Here is a 21,570-nt window from a genome sequence, read left to right as displayed (position 1 = left end):
TGCCTTGTACTGCTGCTGATAACTGCTGTACACCAAGGCCCGGCCGAAACAGGTCAGGGACGATGTACACTGCCCTAGCAGCCGTGGATGGAGCCTGGCCGAGGAAAAAATTGCTTTCCTTGCTGTATGGTTGCTTTGAAATTTCCATTCAAAGGCACCCGAGGGGCGCATAACGCCTTCCTGCGGGCTCTCTCCCCCACGCGAGCGAATGTGAGGCCAAACTCTGACTGCAAAGCAAAGCCCTTGAGGGCATGGGGGGTGGGCGAGCTCCGTCCGCCCGCCCCCATCGCCCCCGGGACCGGCCGGGGCGGCTCCCCCGGGGATCAGCGCAGCGCGGCGGGTGCCTCCCTCCCCCGGGCCCTGCCGGAAAGGCTGCGGGCACAAAGCCCCGCCATTGCCCTCGGGTGCTGAGCCAAGCCGAGCCGAGCCGGCGGAAAGGGCGGCCGAGGCGGGGGCATCGCTGCGCGGCCACACCAGCCCCCGCCTGCCCAGCGCCGGCGCTTGGCTGCTGAGCCGCGCAGCGGCCCCCAGGAGGCGGCGGCGGCGGCGGCCGGGGACGCTGAGGAGGAGCCGCCTGCGCGGCCCAGCGGCGGCGGCGGGCGGGCCGGACACACCGACCGACCGACCGAGTAGCCGCGGCACGGAGAGAGAGAGGGAGGGCAGAGCGGCAGCGCAGCCCGGCCGGCAGCGCCATGGCCACCAAGGTGAGCAGCGCCCGGGGCTCTGCGCCAGCGGGCCCGGCCGGGCGGGCGGGGGTCCCGGGCAGACGGGCTGCGGGCCGGGGGAGCCGGTCCTGCCGGAGCCGCGGGAGGGACGGAGGGAGCGCCGCGCTCGGGCCTCGGCGCCACTGCCCGGCCCCTGCTCGGGGCTCGGCGACTCCGGGGCGGGGGAAAGTTGTTTTTCTGCTGTGTTTGTGCCCCTCCGTCCCCGCTCCTCGGTGGAACGACTGTAGGGTCGTAGAGCCGCCAGAGGCCGAGGCTGCTGCTCCTGCCGCCCCGGCGTCCCTTGCCCCGCTGCCACCGCGCCCGGGGAGCGGCGGAGCGCTGGGAGAGGCCTCGGCCACCGGCGGGCCCGGCTGTCCCGGCCCGGCTGTCCCGGCCCGGCTGTCCCGGCCCGCTCGTCAGGGCAGCTGATGCTGACCCCCTCGGTGGCATCCGGGGGTGGCTGTGCCGTGTCTCTGGTGGGAGCCCAGAGTCCGCACTGCGCGACCTCTTAAGAGTAAGCTGTGATTTTACACGCGAAAAAAAAAAAACCAAACAAACCCAACAGCAACAAAAAAAAAGACAGGAAGTTAAATTGTTTTGTTCAGTTCTTCAACAGTATCTGCTGCTAATGCAGCTGTCAAAATTAGCCCATCCTATCTGAAAATGGCCCCTTTCTAAACAAACAATATTTGTTTACTATATTGGTTGATGAAAGCATCTCTGCTTGTGTAGGTGTGAGTTAACATGCACCGGCAACTCATCTGTGACTTGTCTAAGTATCTCAGGAAGACTTTTTTGGTATTTGAAGTATTGCTTTGAGTCACCTGATTCCATTAGGTTGGCCAGCAGTTTAAAAAACTTCCTTTTACTGAGGCCTTTCTCATACAGTGCACTATTTATGTTGCTCTTCTCAGTGCTGAAGAAATTCCACATCTTGAATATGTCAGATTTAGTGTATAAGTAGCTGTCTTTGTAACCATGCAAGCTGATGGTGGCTCAAGTTTGGATTAACTTTTTCCAAAGCACAGAGAACTTGATTTTAGGTTTCAAAATCACTTAGGCAGTGTAAAAATACAGTAAATATAGTCAATATAGTGAAATTTATGTTTCTGTTGAGCTTTTAGAATATTGTTGATAGACTTGGTTTTTACATTGGTGAGTTCCAGTAATTCATGGGATGTGTGTGTGAATATTTTTTACTCAATCTAACGATTGTAGGTAGCAAGAAAATTACTTCTGGTGAGTATATACCACATAATACACAGTATGTGAGGCAGGTACTGTACTAAACCAGTGTACTGTTTCTCAGCTCACTTTGAGGTGCAGTATCCTCATGGGATCTTGTGTTCTGTGCCGAATACATGATCCATTTTATTCATACATAGGGAAACTTTCACTTTGCTGGTCTTTAAATATTTTTTGGAAACATTATGGCCCCAGATGGAAGGGTGTATAATTTCTGACTTCCTAATCCAGACTGGCTTAAAATCAGGTGGTGCAATTTTTTTCATTCTACACATTGCAAGATATGGTAATGTACCTTGACTTGAAGGCTAAAATTGGTAAGTGGTAGTCAGGAAAGAGTTGGTATTTTATTGCTATTATTTTGTTATGCTGGTAACTCTGAGCAGTACTGAAGAGAAGCTTACTTTGTTTTCTGTGAGCTCTACCCAGGAGATGGGTCCCTCTCTGCAAACTGCCCTGGTTTGGATTTTATTTTGTTCATGTTGTGCAAACGTCAGCTATAGTAAAGAATATATTGTCTTTTTGAGCAGGGTAAGGGAGTAACTGGCTGAAAAAACAGTTTTTAGGAGCTCAGCCAACTAACCAGTCACCATTTCATTTGGAACGTAAATTTTTGTTTTTTAAATTGTAAACAAATTTCTCACCTTCTGCTTGTGCTCCTTCACAAATTGCCTCTTTTTGAAAGAAATATGCAAGGTGTATTTGTATTTTATGTGAAATGTTAACAAAACTAAACTATAGTTGTCTGGAGTATGAATTTTTGAACTTTATTGGTGTCAAATCCTATATAGCTGATAAGGGTGACTGACAGTCCAGCGTGGCCTGTGCTGCATGGGCTGTTAGTGCTTCCTGAATTGATTCCTGTTTAAACTAGAATATACTTTCCAAGGAGGGCTGGGGGTATATTGATTCTTGATTTGAATGCTTTCAATGATGGAAAATTCAGTCTGTCTTTTTTGTTGTTGTTTTTGTTTTTAAACCATCTCTCTTGCTGTTGATACATCTTTCTTTTGAATCTCAACTTGCCCAGCTTCTGTTTTCAAATTTATCATTTTCTCGACGGGATTTACAAATGCTTGAATCAAGGTGTTAGATTTCATGAGGCTGAAGGATGCAAATAGGGGTTTCTTTCGTAGCCAGCTTGTAATCCTCGGCCAGTTTTCTTGCTCTCACTTTGATAAACCACAGCAATTAAATTCCTTGAGTTTTCATGTATGAAGATGTGATATACAGTTGGGTAATGTGCTGGCTCTTCTCTGTACCATTCCAAATCAATGCATTTCTTATTGAAACAATAAAAGCTTTTAGGGCAAAGGACTACTATTTTCATACCGAGAAGCCTTTACTGATGCTTTCCTAGCATATTTGTTAGCTAGCAACTTGGTAGGGAGTCTTCTGTCGAAACAGGTGGGGTGGCTGGAGGCCTTAAGCGCTCTGTAGGCTGTGGAGGCTGTGTCTGATGTTGTGAGCTACATTAGCAGTGGCCATTGCACCTTCTCCTTTCTTGCTCCTCATCCCATGCTGTATGTACATCCCAGGAGTCTACTCCAACACCTGTCAGGCCTGTTTTTAAGATACAGTAAATTGCTGACATAGCAAAAATATTCACTGAATGGAAACAGCGGCGTCATTTCTCCAGTTCTAGGTAGTTGCAATAGTTGAAAGTTTGCTCAGAGCTGATACAGGAGGTTGGGTGGGGTGGTATAGTTGGCAGCAGGAGACTTTCACAGAGAAGGGTGAAAATATAAATGGGAAATGGAGGATCTAAGGCTTCTGGAGGCAGTTTTTCTGTTGGCTAGATCCTTACTGTAGCTTGGCAGTGGACTTTGTGGTTTGCTCAAGGTTATGTGCTCAGAAAACTGAAACAAATGTTAAAACTCTATCAAAATAAGAAAAAAAAAGAAGGTTGTTTAGGAGACTTCTAGAGTTTCACAGTCATTTAACTGAACCCATCTTCAGAGGTAAAGCAATTTAATGTCCACATTTAAGAACCGGTGATTTAAGCTAGATACTTTTATTTTGGATGCTTTTGAGAAGCAGAGTTAACCTTACTAATTCCTTCTTTTTAACTGTGTCACAAATGATGTGACACAGAAAGTGCCTGAGCCTAAAAAACTTTCTAAACTTGGTCACAAGGAAGATGCAATTTGGTAAATGTTTCTGTCATAGTTGCTTACAAAAGCCACAGGTGAAATTGTCATTCTTCTATTTGTTCCTTCATGGTTTCTTTGGCCTTTCCTATTCTTTCCCCACTAGAGTTTGCCAAGTCCCAGCTTTACTCATGTCCTTTCTTTTGTTTTTGAGCTTCATTGAATAGGGAGAGCTAGAAATGTCAGGAAGCAATATGCTGGCTTTTAAACAACATTCTCTCTACCTTAGCCTATTTTTAAACTTATTTATTATTTTAAAATGTAGGCAAGTCCTTTTCTTGAAAAGGCTGATGTTTTGCCATTTGTTAAGCACTGATTTCAGAAGGAAGTGAGAGAACTGAATAGTCTCTGGGCAGACAGTCCTTCCAGTTCTTCTGGAACCTGTGCTGATAACATGTGGTGAGAGTTTTAATTTAGAAATTGTAACTAGGAGCTGATTTATTCGTGTAACATTGTTGATGTTGGTGACATTGCTTTCCCAAGAGAGGTATTTCATAAGGCAGTTGTTGATAAGCTTTGTGAAGTTGGGCCCCTCTTACTGTCAATTCCTACAGTTTTTTTTCTTTATAACTTTAAGGGCACTTATATCTCACCATTATGTTCTTGATTGTTCAATGGTTTGTGTACTTTGAGGACTCATTTATCTGATTCTGTTTTCAGGACTGAGCCCCTTTTTGTGGGAGGAAGTCCTTTGAAATGAAAGCTTAGACTAAATATTCCGTTCTTTAAAGAAGATACAATTTAACAGTACTTCTAAAACAAGGAAATGCTGTTCAAGGCTTTCTTGTCCATCTAATCACGTTGGATTTTTTCTTTTAATGTCACTGGCCAGGTATAGTTGAATTCAGCATGGTTCTTGTAGTTGTGGTAAAGGAAGGTCATGATTTACATATGAAAATTTCAGGCAGGAAAAGGTAACAGCATATTAGCCTTAAAGATTAATATCCCTAAGTGTGTATCCTTCCTTTCATCTTTCTTTTTCATTCTCTGTTACTCTCAGCAGTGTAAGGCTTCCCAAAGAAGTCCAACATTTTCCTTTATACCATCACTTGAGTTTGCTAGAAACAATTCCTTGTTCTGATTTGCAGCTGGGAAGTGAAGCACTCCTCTGTGCTAAACCCTCCAAAATACCCAGACTTTGTATTCTGTTAATCTGCATTCTGCATTGTCCTAACTTTGGAAGTAGACCCCTTTCGTAAATCTCATCTTAAAGAAAGATTCAGTTAATAAATCTTAAGACATCTGTGAGTTGGGATGATCCATCCTCTTCTATGCAGATCACGTCCTAATCCATTCAACATGCTCCATTATTTAAATTCAGTAAAACAAGACATAATTCAAAACATGAGATCACAGATGATCTGTGTATGTAGGTTGTGATGGAACAAAATTATTAGGTGAAGCAATGATTTTTATGTTACAGTCAAATGATGTAAAATGTTGTTTGGGTCTTTTAGGCTAGTATTAAGTAGATGTGGGGGTACTTCCTGGGGCTTTTTATATTAAATTGGTTTGGTGGTTTGTTTTTTAAGGGGAAACAAGATGATTAGAGAAGGGCAAAATGTTTGGTAATGCAGATGAACCACAGATTCCTAACCTGTTGGAGGAGTGAGATGCTAGGATGAGCATGAGAACTGGTACAGTTATTTTACAAAGACACAGATTTTCTGTTCTTTTGTCTTTCTGTCCGACCTTATGGTCTTTTAAAGGTTCAGTGATATGTGGTTTATATTACATTGCAGCAATTACCAGTTCAAGGTTTCTCATTTCTGTGCTGGAAAGCTGGTAAGATTCTGAGTGATGCTGTGCTTGAGTAATGATTCCTCTGACTCAGTTTTTCAAAGTTATTTTGAGCACCTAGGCAGAGTCATCAGAGACTCATTACCAGAGGTCATAATTTAAAAACATGATTACAGCAGCCAAAGAGAAGGAAGTCTGGTATCAAATGTCATAAGCTACATCTGGTTTATAGATTCAGAGTTTCAAGTTTTCACTCTGGTAGAATTTCTCGTATATTGGTATTACTTCAGCAATAAGGCTTTACAGGTAACTGTAGCTTGATAAGAAGGTTTATTTTACTGCATTCTTTCAAGGTTTTCCTCTGAATTATCTTCCTCCTCAGATTTTCAGGTCTTGAAAAAAGTCCTAGAAGAGTGTCTGAATGTTTAGTAAACCTCTCCTTCTTTGATTAGGGCATCTGGCAAATTTCAGAGTTTACAGAGATCACCAAAGTAAAAATCACTTGAGAATTTTGGCATTTCAAATACGTGGGTTCCCTCCTGTATTAAATTTACAAGCAATTGTAATATTTATGATGTTGGAAGCAGTCTTGCAAAACATTTTAAAAGCTGGTAATAGAGAAGAGACTGTAAAATAGTGGGAGTGATTTGTTTCAACCAGCCCTGCAGTAGACCAGATGGGCATTTTGATATCTAGAATTATTTTAAGTAAATAGCTATTGCACTGTTCAGCGTTTAAAGCTAAACTTCTTCTATTTCAAAGCGTGTTTCACAATGACAATTTCTCCGAATCCACTTTACACTTCTCGGAGGGCTGAAAATCAGAGCTTGTGCTTTTATTTTCTTTAGTTGCATTTCCATTTAGTTGCATTTCTCAGCAGTTTATGATTGGAAAGGAGCTTCCCAAGTGACTGAAAGTTCAAACAACAGAGCAATCTTGTAGTAGTCCAATGAGCAAAATTCAAGTGCTACTGAAGAGAGAGAAAAAAAAAGGCATATTGCTTACAGGAAAATTTAACTTAAACTCTGAGCATTATCACTTTCTTTCCCAAGCCTTCTTTATCTTTGAGCTTTGTATGAATAAGAAACCTCTGTCAACAATATATATTAAAAAAAGAAAAAGACATTTAAGACCAGAATCATTTAACTTTGGCAGATAGTCCTCTGTAAGACCCACAGTAAGGGGAGAAGGGCACAAGGAACAGCTTTTCCTGTCGGGAGTTGCCGTTATGCAGCCTAGTCCGGCTGTTGTGTAGTTGTGAGGAGACATTTGGGACATGGCATGGTATGAAGGGCACATGAGCCATCCTGGGCACTGCTGGTAACAGGGTGTGTGCTCATAGAAATGTGCTGGGTATAGTCAAACCAGTGACTGTGTGTGAACATGTGTTTTGTGGGTAAAACTCTATTTCCTCCTGTATTTTACAGCAGCTCTTCCCCAAGGTCCTGCCCTTTAAAGGAAGCCACTGTATGGGAGGGGTTTCCAATGTGCAAAATAGGTGGCTGGAAGGAGGAGGAGGTGGTGAGAAGATGGGCAGTGCATCCTGTGGGAGGTCTCTGGGGAGCCCAAGCAAAACAGCTGCATCTGGGGAGAGGCAGCCATGTCTGGCCTAGGGTTCTGCAAGTGGGACTTGCCAGGTGAAATCATTCAGTCCCACTCCTGTAAAAAGGTGGAGACTGGTGAAGAATTGGTTGATGGGTCTTATTTCTTATGACTTGTCATTGAGTTACTGACTTCTGCTCTGAGTTGCCATCTGCTCATCCTTGGCATGGGAACTGTTGTGCTTTTATTTTGTGTGTTCACATGGTATCTCTGTTTAAACACAGTAGGTTCTGGACTTGCTTTGCTTTTCCCAGCCTTCTGAGACTGCAGTTCTCATTGTTCAGAGCAAAAATTAGTTGTCATCTCAATTCAAGCAAAGTGTTTGCTTTCTTGGTTGACAGAACAAAATGGCTAATTTGCAAGAACAGCTATAAAAATACTCTTAGAATAGCTTTAGAACTGTACCTCCCTTCTATATGACGAGTTTGGGGTTTTTTTTCCCTCTACAGTGATCATGTAATTGGCTTCCAGAAGGAAGACAGTTGATACAAGGCTATTACATTTATTGTTTTTTCTAGTTCTTATTTAAATTCTAGTATTGCCTGAAGAGCCTATACAATTCATCTTTCTGCAGCAGTAAGGCAATGACTGATGAAGTGCTTCACTTCACCTTATAGCTTCATGGGATTTGAGAGTGAAGCTTGAATGTCTTATTTCCTCCACTGCATTGGTTCGTTTTTTGGGCGGGGGGTCAAGGTTTAATTCAGTGACTGAATATTGCAATTACATATGATAATATAATGTAATTAGTGCTTACCTAGTTACAGCACACTTCTTTCAGCAGTGCTGTAATTTCCTTCCTTAATAGCCCTATATTTTTCTTCTGAAAATGATTGCTTGTGGAATACAAAATTAAGTGTCTTCCTTGCTGCAAATAACTAGACCACAGTCTTGGATGTTTGTATGAAGGCTGTTGAATGACAATTTTTTTATCAACAGCTCTGTCACATTCTGTCAAGCTGCCAAATTTTCTAGTAATTTGTAAGGAAGCAGAAGTTCTAACTTTCAGACTTCTTTGATGCTTTCTATCACTGTAAAGGTTGCTGGTACAAGAGAAGTTTGTGAGGTGTTCTGTCAAACTTTCAGTGTTGCATGACTTAATCCAGTTCTGTCATTCATTACATCTCTTGGTTTGTTTTTTTTTATTTGTTAGATGCATCTCTCCAAGCAGTCTTTTCCTTGTTTTTTTCTAACTCTTTGTCTTAAAGTGGATATGCCTACACTGCTAACGTGCACATTGCATTAAATTGCAGGTCATTAATGTCCAGTTCAAGTGCTGGATGTTCTCTGACCAGGTCTAATGACTGAGCTTTGCTTATTTGAGCTGTCATTTATCATGAAATAAAGTTTGTAATCTTACAGGGTCTTGTACTTTTCTACACTGCCAATAGAAAAGCCTAAAATAGCTGTAGGCTTGGATACTTTAGAACCCAAAAAATGTGAACCTTGCCCAGTTCTAGAGTAAAGAAGCTTCATCTGATAAAATGGTAATGCATTTATGTTGGTGTAGCTGTTTCCTCACTTGTGTTTATAAAATGAAAATAAACATAGGCTTTTACAAAGTAGTGTTTTTAATAAAAACTGTGCTATAAGAAAAAATTAGTATATTGATTAATGTTGGTTACTCAAGTAACAGAGAATTTAGCAGAATTCCATGTGGAGAGCTCATCCTGCTGCGTTTCAGATTCCTTCCCAACTGCTTTCAGTGAGCATGCTATTCAGCATGTGTTTTCCTATTAATATTTACCAGTGTTTGGGACTTCAGAGTAGTTCAGCTGTTCCATTCTGTATTTTATGGACGAAGTTTATTTGAAGCAGCATCATTTTAACATGCACTTAGTTTGCTTTGCCAGGTATTCATTTGCTTCTACAGTGGCCTGTGCACGTGGTACATTGAGATCCACAATGTGTAATAGTGTGCTGAGTCTGAAAGGGCTTAAAGTTTGCTAGATAACCTTAGTGAAACTTTGTCCCTCTCCAATTATTAGTATAATTACTAATTTTTTCTAATCCCTGCTCTCCTAGAGGCAGCACTATTGTGTGACTACAAGCTGTCTTAATGAGTAGGTCACAATGTGGCAATTTTTCTGGTGAATGCTGCTGGCTTTTTCTGAAACCTTCACATCTTACTGGCTCTGTTCTTTGGGGACAGAACTGTGCCCTAAAGTTTCAGGCAAACATCAGGGGACTTGGCACAGCAGGCTTCTGAAACACACCATTAAATATTGGTTCAGCAAACAGTTGTAAGTTTTGCAGTTTGATTTCAGAGATACAGTAATGATTAATCTAGGCAGAGATTTTAATCACACTTGAGATAAATGCATCCTGCCTGACATCCGTAAATACAAACCCATGCTGCACTTGCTGCATTTATTATACACTTTTTATTATACACTTCTGCATTTATATACATTGCTGTAGTCATGGTGAAACTGGAATTAATGTTATCAAATTGTTGAGTCTCCAGTTTATCTGAGGATCTGGGAAAGGTTGGTATTCAGAAAGGAAAACATGGGGAAGGCTGGGCACTTAGAGCAGTGCAGTAAATTGATTCTGCAGAAGATCTGGTATCACTGGAGTTCCTCACTCATGGTAGGAGTTTTGCAGTACATTTTAATTGATGACTAGTTTATAAGTAATGTTTTAAACAAGAAAAAAGCTTTTCAGGTGCTTAACCCAACGGAAAGCTCAGATGTGATTCAGGGGAGTATCTGAGTCAGTATTTGGAAATATCTTTAAATCACATGGGTGTCTTGAATTTCTGCAACTGAATTTCCCTTGCTTCAGTGTTGCTTGGGCGCATGGAGATTCTGTTCTTGGGTCTGACAATACTCCATAAATAAGTCAATATGAACACACCAAAATGTAACCAAGCACCTCTTTTAGTAGTGCATGGTAGTTATTCTGAAAATATGCTGCTTTTTTAAATCACTAAACTGCTTATAGATAATTCTCAGACTTAAATATTTTTAAGCACTGCTGTAAATCTGGAAAACATCACAGTTTCTCTTTGCTTTTTTCATGCTCTGTGGCATGGTTGTCTACCCACCTGGCTTATAACTGTGTGGAAAGAAGCTATAATTTGTTTCAACATCTACAATTTTGAGATCTGTTTTACTCTACCACTTTTAAGAGATCTTAGTCATATAACCATTTTAGACCTTGTTCTGCATCAATGACTTTTAGTTCCAGATGCTTGAGTAGAGCAAGAGGCTTCCTGTGTAGGAATTCACTTGAATGCAAGTTCTTCATGTGCATTCTGCCTGTAATGCTGGCCAGGAGCACATTTCACTGGGCTTTGGGGTGTGGTGATGTTTGCTGACAGGTAGACAGCTGTAAAGAAGATCATGTTCTGTGAATCAAAAATAAAATATGGAACAAAAAATGAGTGGGACTAGCCTGAACTGAGTTCAGGTGGTCTGTCATGACCAAAAAATTATTTTCAGCAAGACAGTGAAGTCCTGTGTGGTCGATCTGAAGAGTTAATCTGTCCTCACTGAGGAAAGCCCAAGTTGCTGAAGTGGCTAGTAAGCTGTTGTCTTTATTACTACAGGAAACATTTCCAAGTCTCTTAAACACTTGAACACTTGCCTAGACACTTCTTTCTTCCATTCTAATTCTAGAAGTGCCAGTGGTTTAAACCACATGCATGTTGGTGGAAATTGAGTATTGCCTTCCTGTCCCTTACCATATAAAGGTGTCAGACTTTGTGGTTTGTACTTTTTGGAAACACTTTATATTTTGTTGTCAATTCCAATATGAGATAGACATTTTAATCCAGTATAAATACTTAATTAAATACCTGCCTGAAATATTGTAGGCACATGCAAATTCTGAGTTTTGCACCTGTCTGCAAACATATTTTACTAACAGAAAGAAATTACACAAGTCCTTGTTTCTTAGATTTTTGTCTGTGTTTAATTTAGTTCTAGTATGCTTATAGTCAGTACTGTTGACTTCAAATGATTAGCTGCAGGCTAGTGAACTTATTTTAGAGTTGAAAAATTGCCCAGAGAAAAGTGAGCCAGTGGATCAAGAGGCACTTTTAATGTGAATTTGTAGAGTAATGTGAGGATCCAGCAGTTAGAGCTGGTGAGGGAACTTGGAGTAATGATACCTGAATATTGTGACCTCTCTTCATCCAGAAGTGGAGTTCTTTACTGAATTTAATTTTACTTTTTGGTTGAGTTTGCTTTAATTCTGACGTTGCTAAAAGCAAAACAAAATCATATTGAGAAGAAATGTAATACTAAAGGGAGGTCTTAATTAAATAAGTGAATTTTATTTTTTGCTTATTGTTTAATAAAATCATAGTATAAAATGTTCCAGTTTCTTCAAGCTAGTTTTCTAGGCAGATGTTGCTGAGCACATGCACAAGAATTGATGCCTAGCCCAATATAAGCAATATACATTTTCTCCAGTTTCTCTATAGTAGTTAGAAAGATAAACATTGGTGTCTCCTTCATAATAAATCTTTATCACTTTACTGTCAGTAAATATACTGCTAGTATAATGGATAATCTCTCCAATTCCCAAGGCGCTGTTTCTGTAGGAGTCTGTCTTAGAAGACAGTGTCCCTTGTGTCCTCTAATTCTTCTATTGTCAATTTTTGGGCTGTGTCTTGTCTCTTAGGAGAGCCTGTGAGAGGAACATGTAGACATTTCTTTATCACAGTCAGGACGGAGAGTAGCTGCTTCTCCAGGCTGAGAGTCATAGCACCTGAGGAGCCACTTGATAATTCTGCATAGGCTATCCAAATGCACACTTTGCCTTGCAGTCTGATAGAGTTTGATAGAGGGACTAAAATGAAAATACATTTTTTTGTCAAATCATAGCCTCGGATGTTTCCTTCATTAGTAGTATAAATGTTTTTTATATTTTCAAGGCCAGGTTGGATGAGGCTTTGAGCAGCCTGGTGTAGTGGAAGGTGTCCCTTCCCATGGCAAGGTTGTTGAAACAAGATGATCTCTAAGGTCAGTCTGACCCAAACCATTCTATGGTTCTGTGATTTAGTGATGAAGATGATGCAAATCTCTTCAGACTTGGGGCACTTAGCTTTTGAACAAGCTTAGATTTCAGGCTAAAGGATAGGGAAATTATTAGATCTACCAAAATGTTAAGCACTGTTGGAAGAAAGCTGGTGTCCTCAGTCCTCTGAGGTGGGAAAGATATGAGGGGCTCCTGTCTGTATTCCTGTGTTCTTACTGTTTTTCTCAGCATTTTGGACACCTGCCCTTTTAAACTTCTTGCAGAATTCCCTATAATTTCCAGAGAGGGACTTAGCATGTGTTTTGATCTGTGGAGAGTTTTTTCAAAGATGCATTGATTAAAACATGGCAACTTAAGTAGTCTGTGAATGGTGAGACAAAACAATGGCTAAGCTGTCCTTTAGATCTGTGCCTACCCTGAGTCTTCCCTGGAGCTTCACTGGCACAGTGAGGACAGCGAGGGGTTTAAGGCTTCTGCTTCAGCTGATAACAGGTCAGAATGTCTTGCACTTATTCTAAGCAGTAAAATACCTACAAACCACTAGTTTTTTACAGACAGTAATCACAGAGCAAAATGCCGGGAAAGATTAGCAGAGGAAAGAAAATGCTAAAATAGTTTTAAGTTAATTGTTTTTTGTGTGGAAGAATATTGTCACTCTTTAGACTAAATGCTTCATTTTGAACCATTCTTTAGGAAGTAATCAGAATATACTGCTAATTTCTGAAGTGATGTATTTGCAGCTAGGTTTTTGTCTTTATTATTTTCTTTCTGCTTTCTTAATTTCTCCAATCCTGAGATCCCAACCTGTATTGCAGCTATGCTATTTCTGTTTTATTCTCTTAGAACTGCCCTTTAGAATGAATATTTTATTTCTAAAAGCAATATTTGTGGGAAAAAGTAATTCTGAAAAAAACTAATGAAAGAGACCTCACAAAAAATGTACTAAAAACCAAACCAACATCCAAAAAGCTTTTAGAAGATAACTAATAAAATTAAGTCTGGGAGGAAATAAATGCATTTTCCTCTTCTGTGCTTCTAGGTGTGAGCAACATAATGCTTATCAGTATTTCACAAGCAGCAGATTCAAAGGCTTACTATACCTACTGAAGAATATTTGTACTAACTGAAGCAGTTTTTGTAGCAAGCTGTTCTGAAGTTTATTCATACCAGATGTGTTACTGGAGTTACTTGAGGTGACCAAAAGCCCTTTGTTGTTCATCCCAGCTAAAAGCTTAGGCTGCTGTCCTAGAAGAAAAGTTCAAGTCTTCTCATTGACACGGCCATTTAAAATGTGTGGACTTTGACTTGTTTAGAGCCAATGCTAATGATTAACTTTTCTTTATTTAAATTATTTATTTTTGGCATTCTGCCAGGCTTCCCAAATTATGGTTTCTGCTCCTCCAGTGGATGCAGGTGTTAGAGAAACCTGCACTTATCTGCCTCGTATACTTCCTAAAAGAGAAATCCAGAATTTGATCCTCCTTCTGTCAATATGGGAATTGGTGCCACCAGCATGACGTGTTGCCATCTTGCTGCTGTGGTACAGCACTTGTATTTCTGACAGTGGCAACAAGCAATTTAAACCTGTGAATCCCTGTCTCTTGACAAGAGCAGTGCAGGGTGGCTGAAGCTCTGAACTGCTGAAGTGCCAACTATGAAGAGAAACCTGTGCAGTTATGGGATTTTCATGCCATGAAAATTCTATGGATATTTCCTTTGTACTATCTGCCCCTGCCCGCTGACCAAGAAAAGCAGTTGTGGTACAAGTTTCCTAAATTGTAACACATGGTTGAAACAGATAATCTATGGTGTAACACTAGATCTCTTCTTAATACAAATGAAGTCCTGTGCGTAGGGAAAGCATTTTCAAAGGCGTGTCCAGTTTTTGAGGGGCTTCTCCAGTTTTTGTGCTATAAAGCATACTTTGATGCAGAACTGTTGCATTGCAGGCAGGAAATCCAGCATTACAAAAACATTTTGCTTTAGAACTGTGAACTTAAAGAAAAACCAGTAGTCATTCTATGTGGGTCGTTGATCATTCATCTCAAGGAAGGCTGAGGCAGGGAAGGTGTTGTAAAAGCTGCTCTGAGCACAACTGATGTGCATTAGCTGTCAGCCTGTGTCCTTATGGCTGGTGAGGAATACACAGGGGCTTCCACTGTCCTTCTCTATGACAGAGCTACCCTGCTGCAGCTGAACTGTAATGCAGGCAAGTGTGGCCTGTGCACATCAAGATCGTTCAATTTTGGGGTAAGGTGCTTTTCCATGTGAGCCTAGCCTTGAGTGAAATATCTTGGAAAAGGCAGAAAGATTCTTCTTGTGAGCAATAGGTGTTTTTGTTGCTTTATCACGTCTTTCAAGGTTCTGGGGGGCACCCAGCAGGAGCCAGTGGATCAGGATGTCTGTAGAGATCTTGGATATTCATCTAGTAACTTAGTGAAGCAATAGTGTAACCTTTCATTGGAAATTTATTTTAATGACTTTTGCTAGACAACTTCCTTCCACTTCATTTATGCTAAAGAGCCTTAACACTGTCAGGTAGAGTTGCATAGTCTTATGTCTGCTTTCAGAAAGAAGTTGTCAAATGCTTGGTTTTTTGTTGTTGGGTTTTTTTCCTTTTGGTTTTTAATATTACGGAAAGAAGAGGGAAGCACTCAACTCAGACAGAAGTAGTGGAGGGAGGTGAAGTCTGCTTCATGCCTGAAGAGGAATATATTTCACTAATCTAGATACTGCTTTTCAGTGTGGGGAATCTTTGGTGTTTTAATATTCCTAGGTATGATTCTATCATAATTCTAAAAAGACAATAATAATTATTGATTGCAATGCTCAGTGTTGGGAGGCTTCACACTGTAGTAAGTCAGTAAATCTGTAAATTGGGAAACTAGAGTCCAGTTGTGTAACTACAGCAGGTAGAACAAGTTCCAAAGAATGCTGATACAACACTGAGAATTACCAGTTTCCTTTTTATTTCCTTTATTACAGTCTAAATTTCTATATCCATACTGCAGAAAAGCTAATTTTCCTTTAACTCTTACCAGTTTCCCCCATCTTGGACTTGTAGACAAAACTGCTGGCTCCCTCTCATTCTGGAGAAACTGCAGTATATGCCAGAGGTGCAGGGATGCTGGGGATCAGAGAACCCTTTCCCTCTTGCTATGTGCTGTGGCAGGGTTCTGCTTAATCCATGCCAGGCTTTCCTCACACCAGGGAGCATGAGGTGAACGTCAGGATGTGTTCCAAATTACCAGTGGAGATGCTCTGTTGCCACCTGAGCAAAGGGAGCAGTAGCTTACAGTACAAGACCCAGGCCTGCTCTCTGGTCAGTGAAATCAGTTAAAGCTTTTTGGATTAGCAGGGTTTTTTTCTCAAAGGAACTGAGAAAACAACTTCAGAATCTAGAACCATTTGTATCTTGGAGCAGAGGTGGTGGTGAGAGAGGGGAGATATGCATGCAACCAGAAGATGAAATTAATTTTCTTATAGCTAATAGATTTGGTAATGGTTCTTTCTTGTTTTACATGTTTGCAGTATTCTGTAAATGAAGCAGTGGCCTTTATTGGCCTTTATTCCACTAACAAAGTATTTTAATTTCTGAAGTTCCTGTAGTTCTTGGATGGTTTGATCCTTTTGTACGTGATCAGAAGTAAATATGAAACACAACACTTACTGTAACAATTTTTTTTTCTAAGCTGTGTTTTGAAGAAGTTCTCTTCTTTGTGTTCATTAATCTGGACTGATCCAGATTATGATCTGGAATTCATCAGAGATTCCCATTTTCTGAATATTCAAAGTGTCCCTAAGCTTAGCCCTAGTATTCAGTGTGTGTATTCCAGTGCCAAGGAGCTAAAATCCTTTTCTTGTTAAATGCTTTTTTCCATGCCCATTTGCAGTTTTGCATGAGTTGCAAATACACAATATTTATGGCCGGTAAGAAGGAAAAAGCTTATTGGAAAGTCAAACCATTTTCCATTTTATAGTATTGTGGAACTGATTGTCAGAAATTTAAGTAGATTTGGGCTGATATATCTGTCCAGGGAAAGCCTAGGGGGTTTTCCATTGTTAACTATACACTTAATAGTTAGGGCAAAAACATTTAGTCACTTAGTTTTACTTTGGAATTGGTTGAGTTTATAAATTCAACAGTTAGGAGGGTAATGTTAAAGCTTATTTGCCAGAAGTTCTTAAGGTCTTCATTTCCAGCCTAGGCAAGTGAGCCTAGAGATTCAGGTGAAATGGAGAGTACTGGCAGAAAAAGATGAGGAATGTATTTGAAATGTCAATATACAGACCAGGTTTCAGATGTACCTCAAATTCTTAATGCTTTGTAATAATCCATTTCTGTAGCATTGCAAATGGGTTGGTTTTTTTAAAATTTGTTTTTCAATTTTTTAAACTGTAGTTAGCAAGGTTTGTTTGTAATTTTTTCCCTGTTTTCTACTTTTTCTGACTTTTGAAACAGGTGTCCAGAGCAGGTCAATAAGTGGACTTCAGTACAATTACTTTAATAAATTCTATGTATCTCTTGTTTTTTCTTTCTCTACAAGCTGAATATTTCCTTTTTTTTTTTTTTTTTTCTCTGAGTAACTTTAATTTCACTGCTGTACCTGGAGAATCTAGTATTTGCATCTGTTCTTTTGTTAGACAGAAATACATTTTACCTTTCCAGTCTGGTCTGGGGATGTTTTCCCAGTTTTTCTGAAGGCTGATAAAATTTGTCTGTTGCCTTTTTTCCTGGTAAACTCTCATCATTCCTGTGAATAGAAGCAAGAATTTAATATTATGGTGTATTACTTGAAAAAGGCTAAGAAGACTCCCTGGTTAAGAAAGCTGCTTTTCCCATGATTCAGATGCCCAGCATCTGAGTGCTGTAAATTGACTTGCAGAAAGTGGATAAATTTTGACAACCTGCTGGAAAAAGGACATGTTCAACACCTCCATCTGCTACTGCTGAGGGAAGAGCTCTGGAGCGTGGTGCTTTTTACACCCCTGCTTAAAATGTTCCTGTATTTCTAGAGGTGTGCTGCTTCTCTGCAGTTCATTTTTCAGGAAAGTAAAGCAGCTTATTCTTATATTTCCATGGAGGCCAGATGTGCTGCTGGAAAGAAAGCAGTGTTATTATTGAGCACAGTTTTTACCTCTTCATCTCTGTTTTGCATGGCATAATCTGAAAGTGCTGAAAGCCTCCATTCTAAGGGAAAAGTTTTCGTGCAAGGGAGCATTCAGCGTGCTGAGGACGCATGGTTTTCTGCAATGTTGTGCTGCTCTAGTATTGGAGAGCAGCTTCTCTTGGAGAAGACCAAGTGTTCGGTTTGTTGTGCACATGGTTTGGGGTTAGATTTGTCAGCTGAACAGCTGAAACATCTATGGTTTTTTCTCAGCTCTGTTTTTAAAAGTATCTTTTGACCGGCCAGAAGTATTTCCACATGATACTCATGAAATTAAAATGTGGGGGTGGGAAGTTCTGTTTTCCTCTGGTTTTCTGTAAGAAGTTCTGTCTGGGTGAGGAATTTGTAATCCTCAATTTTGAGGATTATAAAACCTGCAGTTTTGAGACAGGCAAGACTTGATGGTAAATGTCTGTCTTTCGGTATTTTTTTCCTATCACATAGCTTTCTTTCAACAGAAATTATTTTATTTTGTTATATATATATATATTGTCTCCTTTGACAATAAAATAATATTTTGAATATACTTTGAAAATGCTTATTTTTGGTTAGTTTTATTTTCTTCCCCTCGCCCTCCAAGTACAAGAAGGAACTCGTTGCTGTACACTGAATGATGTTATTAGTAAAACCAAATGTTTCAAACATTTCTTTATGTAGTGTAATAGCAGAGTCAGTGCACAACAAAGCCTTTGTGTATCTAAACACTTAAAAATTAGATTTGTTTTGTTTTTCCCTCCCTCCTCATGCCAGGTATAACAAGTCTAGTCTCACTGCTTGTTTCTGCATTTGCATAATTCTTCCCATATAGAGTCTCAAAACATAATTTTGCATATTACATTTTATGCACAGCAGTGGTTACTTACATCTGCAGTTACTTGCTTTTCTTTTTCTGAATTGCTTGCTCTGTGAACTACTTCCCTTTACCCAAATTGGAGTTGGAATATGTTTTGTATTAAAAAAAAAAAAAAAAAAAAATATTGTTTGCTGAAGTTAGGAACCTTTCCTTCTTCCCCTGGAAAACATTGTACATGTAGTTTTGGACATGACAGAAGACAACCAGTCTTAAATCCTTGTGGTAGATTATCTCCAACAAGCTCCACATGAGATTTTTGTCTTTTGAAGTCTTAACTGTTGAGTGTGCAGTTCAAATCTAGGAAATGTCAGCTTCCTATGTGCTGAGTTGTTTTCTTTGTACATTCAGCCTTCCCCCACTGACTATTTCTGTAAGTTAAGGATAATTTGTGCTGATGCTTTCTTAATGAAACCTTCTACAGAAGCTGGAAGCCTCACTGTTATGTTCTTTCCTCATACAGGCTCGTGTTATGTATGATTTTGCTGCTGAGCCTGGAAACAATGAGCTGACGGTCAGTGAAGGGGAGATCATCACAATCACCAACCCGGTAAGAAAACTGAGATGGAATTTGCTTCAGTGCACTTTCCTGGCCTACTTCTATCAGCAGAAGGAAGGAAAATGGTGCTGGTGATATCTGAAAGGCCTGGCTACCCTTCCCTGAAGAATTAGCAAAAAAATCCCGAATACAAAGAATTTTCTAAGAATCTTGTGGAAACAAATGCAATGTTTTGGAGGATGGGGCCTTCTCAAACTGTGCCCACATACATAAGAATGTACTCAGCTTTGTTTTCCTCTAAACAGAGCTGAGAGACAAGTAAAAGGAAGGAACTAATGGTGGTGATAGCTTGTACATCTGAGTGCCTTGTCTGTTTTAGTGTGCCTAATATTGCACATTTTGTGTGCACGTAATCTTTCATGTGCTTGCCACTTGCATTTAAATGTGACATCCAGTTCACTTCTTGGTTTGAGTTTCTTAATCAATGACTTCAGCATTCCAAGTTTGGTAAAGAACTCACAACAAAAATTTTTTATTGAAATTTTGTGTCCTTTAAAGAAATATGAACAAGGTATAGGAAAGAAGTGGTGACAATACTATCACAATGCTATCAGGGCATTGTTAAATGAATAGGCTTTTTAGCACTGACATTTTGAATTTCAGTGTACTTTAATTGTCATATATAATTACCCTTGGTAACAAAGTATTAGTTGATTCTGCTTTGAATTTTGTGTAATGATATGGCTTAGTGAATAGGCTTGCCTTTTGAAACAAATACAAACAAAAACTACCTGATCATGAAGCCAGGTCTTATTTATCCATTTGTGTAAACCACACACATTCTGCAGAGTAAGCTCAATTCTTTGAAGATCCTAGGCATGTGTAATCCTGGTAATTTTTAGTTCCACTGATCTTAAATACTTGAAGCAGATATTTAACAGCACCAGCACCCTCTTGGATAGTGTGCCATGCTATGGCAGGGGTAGCATTTTGAATGACTTCAGGACCTTAATGCCATTTCACAAAAGTAAGACTAAATATAAGTAGATCACCACTTTTAAGCTAGTTCTCACTGACCAAGACATCTGTGGCTTAAGGCAAGTAAAACTTTGTTTTATGTGTTCATGATAAATTGCCCCAAAGGTTCTTGGTCTTTTTTTATATGATAAGTTTAGATGGCAATAGCTGAAGTCATGCAAGTCCAATGATGATTGCTTTCAAGTGTAGCATTGCAAGTATGACTTCTGGCTCAAGATGTCATTGCTCTTGCAGTTTAACCAAGCTAGTTGAATTTATAATCTGAGATGTCTAATTATTTTTGTGTTCTTGAATATTAAGCTTTTAGGTATGTAAGAGAAAATAAATTCAAGTTGTTATTTCACTAACTGCTTGATCTTTACTGCATAAAATCTTGAATACATAAGCAGGCTTCTCCTTATTGGAGTGCCTGTAAAGTGCAGGACTATATAAAATTTTGAAGTGAAAGAACAAAATTGTGAATAAAGAAATACATCAATTAAAAAGCAAATTAAGAAAGCCTAAAATTTAGTAATTGCTGTCTAGAATATATGTCTCCAATTTTCATCTGTGAACTAGCTTGACATGTAGCTATGTGTTCCCTAAACAGGTTGATTTAAAACAGAGCTGGCTTATTCCAGATAATGTTGTCCTGGAATTAAGTTCACTTAACTGCAAATGTCTACAGAGCTTTCGTAGTGTATGCAGAATATGTGTTTAAAAAACCCCAAACAATATCAGGATGTCCCACTGAGATCAGAACTGAAGGGTTGTTAGTTCCTTCTATACTAATAGCATAAGACTGCTTCTGAAAAGAAATGTGAAGTGGAAAGAATCAGTCCAGATCTTACGTGGCATGTGGCTTTTTTAATTTTTGAGAATAGCCTTAACATTTCTGTGGGTGATAGCTCTCACTCATCACATGTCTGCACCTTCAATAAATGAGGCAGAGGTTTTACAGATATCACCAACAGTTTTGTTCTTTGCGTCTTGTTTCTTTATAGTCTGTTGATTAAAATTAATTCATTGAAATGGACATACTAATAGCCGTGTTTATATGCAGTCTGTGGCCAGACAATTGATTGTGGTTTCATAAATGATCAAAAGTGCTGAAAAATCAATTATTTTTCCCCTTCATGCTTGTTAAAATCTGAAGTCCAGAATAGCTGTGTAAAATCAGCATGGTCTGCATTATGTTTAAATGAGTATCTGCTGCTTCAGCAGCTTTGAGTGAGTTTGTTCAGTTTCACAGTCATAGCTGTGTTTTGAACATTGACAGCAAGACATTGCTTCCTGCTGAGCATTTGACATTTGACAGCAAGACAGTGCTTCCTGCTGAGCTATTTGAAGCATGTTGTGGGATCCATCTAGCAAAATCATGTCTATATTAATTCTTTTAGGATGTTGGTGGAGGCTGGTTAGAAGGAAAAAACAGCCAAGGCGAGAGAGGACTTGTTCCAACAGATTATGTTGAGGTAAGTGACTGCACTAAGAAAGCAGAACTTCTGAAAAAGCCATCCTCTGGTTTGCTGACCAAACTGAAATGCTCAAACAGAAAGCTTGGAATACATAGTCTCACTGTAGCAATTGTAGCTGGCTTTGGACA

General features: G+C 39.8%; 1 protein-coding gene across 3 annotated transcripts in view; it reads left to right on the top strand.

The window, feature by feature from the left end:
• The first annotated feature begins 310 nt into the window (after positions 1 to 310).
• Positions 311 to 21,570, top strand: part of SNX9 (sorting nexin 9) — a 61,817-nt gene continuing 40,557 nt past the window's right edge. Inside the window, exons 1-3 of one of the 3 annotated variants that reach the window (XM_071434856.1) lie at positions 311 to 704; positions 18,912 to 18,998; positions 21,365 to 21,439. In XM_071434856.1, the coding sequence (XP_071290957.1) occupies positions 693 to 704; positions 18,912 to 18,998; positions 21,365 to 21,439 (174 nt within the window). In that variant the 5' untranslated portion in view covers positions 311 to 692. The remainder of the gene's footprint in view (positions 705 to 18,911; positions 18,999 to 21,364; positions 21,440 to 21,570) is intronic. The other 2 variants (XM_071434847.1, XM_071434839.1) reach the window with 2 other exon arrangements.

The sequence above is a fragment of the Agelaius tricolor genome, unplaced genomic scaffold (genome assembly GCF_023055355.1).
Source record: "Agelaius tricolor isolate 1412-34295 unplaced genomic scaffold, bAgeTri1.0.p SCAF_1, whole genome shotgun sequence".
NCBI classification, from domain to species: domain Eukaryota; kingdom Metazoa; phylum Chordata; class Aves; order Passeriformes; family Icteridae; genus Agelaius; species Agelaius tricolor.
This window is presented reverse-complemented; position numbering and strand designations above follow the sequence as displayed.